Genomic DNA, 6,000 nt, shown 5'->3' on the forward strand with positions numbered 1-6,000 from the left:
GCACCGACCCCTCTCGCTCTCAGGCTTCAGGGATAGCCGCCTGAAGCCTGTGGAGCGCAGCGCGAGTTCCCGCTGCGCTCTGCAGGCTTCAGGTTCCTTTCACTAAAGCCAGGAGAGCAAGACTCCTGGTTTCAGCAGAGAGGGAGAGCTGTGCAGCGCCCCTTCTGCCAAGCGGGAGGAGAAATGGAAGGGGCTCCGTTTCTCCTGACACTTCACTGAAGGGGCGCTGAGCAGAGAGGGGGAGAATTTTTTATTTCTTGTTCACCCCCTCTAAAATAAGGTGCGTCCTATAGAGCGAAAAATGTGGTGGATCAAGCTTGATGTGACTAGGAACATGGAGAAATGTCCAAAGGCCAGTACGTTTCCAAGCACAATTCAAAATGTTGGTGCTGACCTTTAAAGCCCTAAATGGCCTCGGTCTTGTATACCTGAGGCAGTCTCTCCACCCCCATCGTTCTGCCCGGACACTGAGGTTCAGCTCCGAGGGTCTTCTAGCGGTTCCCTCACTGTGAGAAGTGAGGTTAAGGGAACCAGGCAGAGGGCCTTCTCGGCAGTGGCGCACGCCCTGTGGAACACCCTTCCCTCAGATGTCAGGGAGATAAATAACTATACAACTTTTTGAAGGCATCTGAAGGCAGCCTTGTATCTGGAAGTTTTTAATGTTTGATGTTTTACTGTGCTTAACATTTTAATTTGTTGGAAGCAGCCCAGAGTTGCTAGGGCAACCCAGTCAGATGGGTGGTATACGAATAACTATATATAAATTGTATACAGATATTGGGAGTGGGTGGCGCTGGGGTCTAAACCACTGAGCCTCTTCAGCTTGCTGATTAGAAGGTCGGTGGTTTGAATCCCTGTGACGGGGTGAGCTCCCGTTGCTCTGTCCCGGCTCCTGCCAACCTAGCAGTTCAAAAGCACGCCAGTGCAAGTAGAGAAACAGGTATGGCTGTGCTGGGAAGGTAAACAGCATATCCGCGTGCTCTGGCTTCCATCATGGTGTTCTATTGCACCAGAAGCTGTTTAGTCATGCTGGCCACATGACCCAGAAAGCTGTCTGTGGACAAACGGCGGCTCCCTTGGCCTGAAAGCGAGATGAGCGCTGCAACCCCATAGTCGCCTTTGACTGGACTTAACCATCTAGGGGTCCTTTACCTTTACTTATACAAGTAATAAATTGTGGTGGTTGTTTTGTTGTCGGTGGGGTAGTCAGATAGGTGGCATATGAATACAGTGGTACCTCAGGTTACAGGCGCTTCGGATTACAGACGCTTCAGGTTACAGACTCCGCTAACCCAGAAATAGTACCTCGGGTTAAGAACTTGGCTTCAGGATAAGCACAGAAATCGTGCTCTGATGGCGTGGTGGCAGCGGGAGGCTCCATTAGCTAAAGTGGTACCTCAGATTGTTTCAGGTTAAGAACGGATCTCTGGAACGAATTAAGTTCTTAACCCGAGGTACCACTGTAATAATACGTTGTTGTTGTTTATTGACTTGTATAAGCACTTGGGGTCTCACTTTTAAGATCACCGTTGTTGATTTTTATCCCACTGCTTCCTCCAAGAAGATTAGGACCTGGGTACATGTTTCTCTGCCTTCCCTGGCAAATAGGGTAGGCTGAAAAAGACAGGAACCTGACAGTGCAAGGCTGACTGTCTATTTGGCGTGGGGTTCTCAGTCCTGATCAGCTGCTTTTATCAACTATACCAGAATACTACATTGGCTTTTTGTGCTGGATTTTTATTTCTGGTTCCTATTCACATCAGAGTTGCCTCGCCAAGGGCAGTGGGTGACTTTGCAACGCTTCCTTCAGCTCTGAATTTGGGGCTGGGAAGGAATAGTTTCCTGAACCCCAGGGCACAGGTTGGCGAGTGACTCATTTGCCTCGTTCTTAAGCTGTTGCCATTTAGATATCACTAAATGTGCTTCCCTTGCTTATAGTTACATGGACACAGAGCAATACGAAGACGCTGTGAGGGATTATGAAAAGGTTTACCAGACAGAGAAAACAAAAGGTAAAAATACAGCATGCCATTTTCAGAAGATCTTGAAAGCTGGCATCCTTCGCCGTGATCTCTTGCGGGTATGAAATGCAGGGTACTCAAAATTCAAATCTCTGACCTTCTTAAACTGGTAGAGAAATCCTGTGACTTGGTGGACTGTTTGGTTTAAATAGGTCTTGGAGGGTTTCCTGCCAGGCCAAGAGTATTGATGTTTCATTTAATTCTCCCTCTTCCTTCTTAGACTAGTAGGCATGTGTGGATTCCCAGTATGCCCACCCTGATATGCGTCCACACACAATTCCATCCCCAGTTTTCCTGACTTGCGTCTGACTCTTGACTTCTTCAACTGTATGTGTTGCGATTTGCAAAGGAAATTGTATCAAAGAGGGGAACATCCCATGCATGCAAACTCTCGTTTATAAACCTGGTGTTTGGGGTGGGTTAGGGCTGCTTTTTGAGACTTCCCCTTCTCTGTACTATCTTCTAGAACACAAACAACTCCTTAAGAACGCGCAGGTGGAGCTGAAGAAAAGCAAGAGAAAAGACTATTACAAGATCCTGGGCGTGGACAAGAACGCGTCTGAAGACGAGATCAAAAAGGCATATCGGAAGCGAGCCCTGATGCATCACCCAGGTACAGAGAGAGTCTCTCAGCATCCTCATTCAGAATCCGCTGGTTCCCAGACCGTGGGAGCTTGCATACTATGAAGGGAGCTAAAGTGTGCCTTGCAAAATTAAGCTTCCACACCAGATGCTTGCAGCACATTGCGCTTGGCAGGCATAACATCCTAAGAGAGAGGGAACAATGGGACTTTGGCAAAACTTAATAGGCTGACCTGTGAGGGGGGCGCGGGTATGTTGGGATGGAGCGGGACTCTTCGTAATTGTGTTTATACACTGAAAATCAAGAAGACTTCTTATTAAAGAAAAGAAGAGGACGAGTAAGGATGTATCTGGATTAACAACATACGAAGCCCTGCTGGATCAAACCAGTAGCTCATGCAGGGCACAAATTGCAATGCTCTTTTTGAGCTCCACTGAGGAAGGGCAGGCTAGAAATATAAGAAATTCTTAAGAATTCAATCCAGGGAGAAGAGTGGCACACTTGTTAATGCACAGGCAGCGGAAAAGAGAAAGATTGCCTCATTTCCCATATAACACAATACCTCATGTCCCCCTTTTGGGTCTTTCCCCCTTCTTTAACTGACTGCATTCCTAAAACTCTCTGTATGCCCATCAGGTCTTTATTTAAAGGTCTCACCTAAGCATATTTACTTCCAAAAATGCACCAATAACTACTTTTGCCTTATTTTGTGAGTTCCAACCGCTTTCAGCTGTGATTTTGCATTGCCCCTTTCCTGCCTCTTATTTACTTAGAGTGTTCTTCATTGGCCCATATATTACATGAATAGGTTTGTGGTATTCGTGTCTTCCAGACTTCAGTGCCTTGAATGTCTCCTTGTCCCTTTACGTGACAGGAAAAACCAGGATACTTTTGTGTGACAATCATGTGGCAGAATAAATGATAAATCACGCAAATCTGCTTCAATTGCGTATGTGTCAAAGGGCCAGAAAATGGGCTTCTCTTGTCTATAGAATTTGGATTGCCTTGACAGAGAACGTCATCTGTTATTAGCACAGAATATGCACACCTGGGCTTCTGGGATGTATCACTCTTTTCTCAACGCAGCTGAGATCTTTCCTTCTCTCCCAACCTTTGACAGATCGGCATAGTGGTGCAAGTGCTGAGATCCAGAAAGAGGAAGAAAAGAAGTTCAAAGAGGTCGGTGAAGCCTTCACCATCCTCTCTGATCCGAAGAAGAAGGCCCGCTACGACAGTGGGCAGGATCTGGAGGAGGACGGCATGAATATGGGAGGTGAGTACTGAGCCCAGGAGTCCATTCCCCTTGGCTTCTTTTTCCACAAGGGAATCTCTGGGATCAGGTTGGACAATATTATCAAAACCTTGATAATAGTTGTCATGTGTGTTTTTCCGAAAGCATCAGTAATTTTTGAGTCTGAGCATAGGATCTGCTGGTCCCTTCTGCCTAGTAGGTCTGGCTCAAATGACATCTGGCAATTTTTGTAAAAGGCTTGGACAAGAGAAAAAAGTTTAGATTCTCACAAAACTGCCATGCAGAGGGAAGGGAACCATGCTATGAACATATTTTTATAGACTAGTTGTGCGCACGTAAGATGCTCATCAGGAACTTTTTATCACCCGCTCTTACTTTTCTTTTCCTTTTTCCATCTCCACCTTCCCTAAATAGATTTTGATGCTAATAATATCTTCAAGGCGTTCTTTGGAGGGCCAGGAGGCTTCAGTTTTGAAGGTAAGTGCCATCAGTTAAACAGAGGGAGTCCTGAGTTTGTGCAGAGAGAGGCTGTAGGCTTCAGCTCTGGCCCCGCCTCTTGAATCTACATCTCCAGGTCCCTGGGAATTTGAGAAATCCATTAAGTTCAATTGGACTGGTTTAGGGCCAACTCTGTGGGTAACAGAAACGTATTGCAATTGTATTCCTTAAACCACACAGTTCTCCCAAGTCCTGGGTGGAATCAAGATTTAGGCCCCCTTGTTTGTTTGTTTTAAAAAATATATCACTTAATATTTCATAAATCTCCAAGCCCAAGGCATGTGGCCTGGAGTTCAGCTGTGGCTCCTTCCCGTTCATTCAGCCCATCATTTATCTTGTTGCCTTAACCTTTTAAGGGGTCCTTAAATGCTTGTGAAGCATTTGTAGTATTTGCTGGCACAAAGCTAATGCGGTGATTAGACTATGTCTATTGAGCATTTGTTTCGATTTGAGGTGTTTACATGTCTTCCCATTAATCATTAGGTCACTCCCTGATTCTCAGTGCATTTCCCCTCACTTTTCAAACTGCAAAAAGTCGGGGCAAGGGGGAGAGTTAAGCGGGCACCAAAGTGCTTTAATCCGCTTTAAATGTACAAACATGAAGTCCAGTACATACTTAAATCTCCCCTGCAAAGTACTGACAGTCTGTATGAACTGAAGAGACTTTTTGTTTTGTCAGTAGACTGTGGTGCCCATCCTTCTAAGCTCTTGGGTATCCAAAGCTGTGCTGTCGCTCAGCTTCCAGTGGGGAGGGAGCAGAATTGCGCCCCAGAGGGATGCCAATTCTAAATATGTGTCTCTGTGTCTTTTAGCTTCTGGACCAGGGAATTTCTTTTTCCAGTTTGGCTAAGCTGCAGAAGAGTCCCATCTCTACCGAGACACACCTACTTTGCCAGACCTGCTTCTTTTAACCTTGAGTTATGTTCTCCCTTCATCACATCTCGACGTTTCTTAGGGCCGTGGCGTTTTCTCTGTTGGAGACCTCAGTTTTTTTGTGTGTGCTTTAGAGTGTTAACGAGAAAACCAGCACTTGAAGAGAGAAGGGGGAGGGGCAGTGAAGGAATATACTTTTTTGTTGTTTGTTTTATTGTTAACTTTATTAAAAAAACGAGAGAGAGAGAAATAATAATAAAAAAATGATTCCTCCATGATAAGTAATTTCAGACACCCAAAGCTGCTGGGATTGAACTGGTGGAATTCCTCACCTTCTGAGACAGGCCTGAGACTTTTCTTAAGGACATAACATGCCTTCATATTTATGTAAGTAAGAAGAACCTAATGATGAGGGGTTTTCATGCTTCGGTTCCATCATCCTGGCTGTAGCCACACCAGACCATATAAACAAAGGTATTCACACACTTAAGGAACACAGGCAAATAGGGAAGTTCATGCCACTACTATCAGTGATATTCATCTTTGGAATAAGGAGATGCCCCCAGCCTCACTTTTCAGCACCTGCTGTAATAACTCCAAAGAGTCTGTTTAATTGGGGGGGGGGGAGCTTCTTTGTTTCCAATTTCTTGAGTACTTCAAGGAAATGGTAAGGGCTGATTTAACACGTAGGTGTTTGTCGTTTGGTGACGACCCCCCCGTAGTGCAGCTGTAAACCTGACTCCATTGAAAAGCGTATGGTGAATGTCAGATGT

The 6,000-nt window shown here is 45.5% G+C and overlaps 1 protein-coding gene across 1 annotated transcript in view; it reads left to right on the forward strand.

The window, feature by feature from the left end:
* Nucleotides 1–5,502, forward strand: part of DNAJC7 (DnaJ heat shock protein family (Hsp40) member C7) — a 33,217-nt gene extending 27,715 nt beyond the window's left edge. The window contains exons 10-14 of the mRNA XM_053362305.1: nucleotides 1,939–2,012; nucleotides 2,488–2,634; nucleotides 3,725–3,877; nucleotides 4,271–4,333; nucleotides 5,167–5,502. Coding sequence (XP_053218280.1) covers nucleotides 1,939–2,012; nucleotides 2,488–2,634; nucleotides 3,725–3,877; nucleotides 4,271–4,333; nucleotides 5,167–5,204 — 475 coding nt within the window. The 3' untranslated portion in view covers nucleotides 5,205–5,502. The remainder of the gene's footprint in view (nucleotides 1–1,938; nucleotides 2,013–2,487; nucleotides 2,635–3,724; nucleotides 3,878–4,270; nucleotides 4,334–5,166) is intronic.
* The last annotated feature ends 498 nt before the right edge of the window (nucleotides 5,503–6,000 follow it).

Source organism: Podarcis raffonei, chromosome 13 (genome assembly GCF_027172205.1).
Source record: "Podarcis raffonei isolate rPodRaf1 chromosome 13, rPodRaf1.pri, whole genome shotgun sequence".
Taxonomy (NCBI): domain Eukaryota; kingdom Metazoa; phylum Chordata; class Lepidosauria; order Squamata; family Lacertidae; genus Podarcis; species Podarcis raffonei.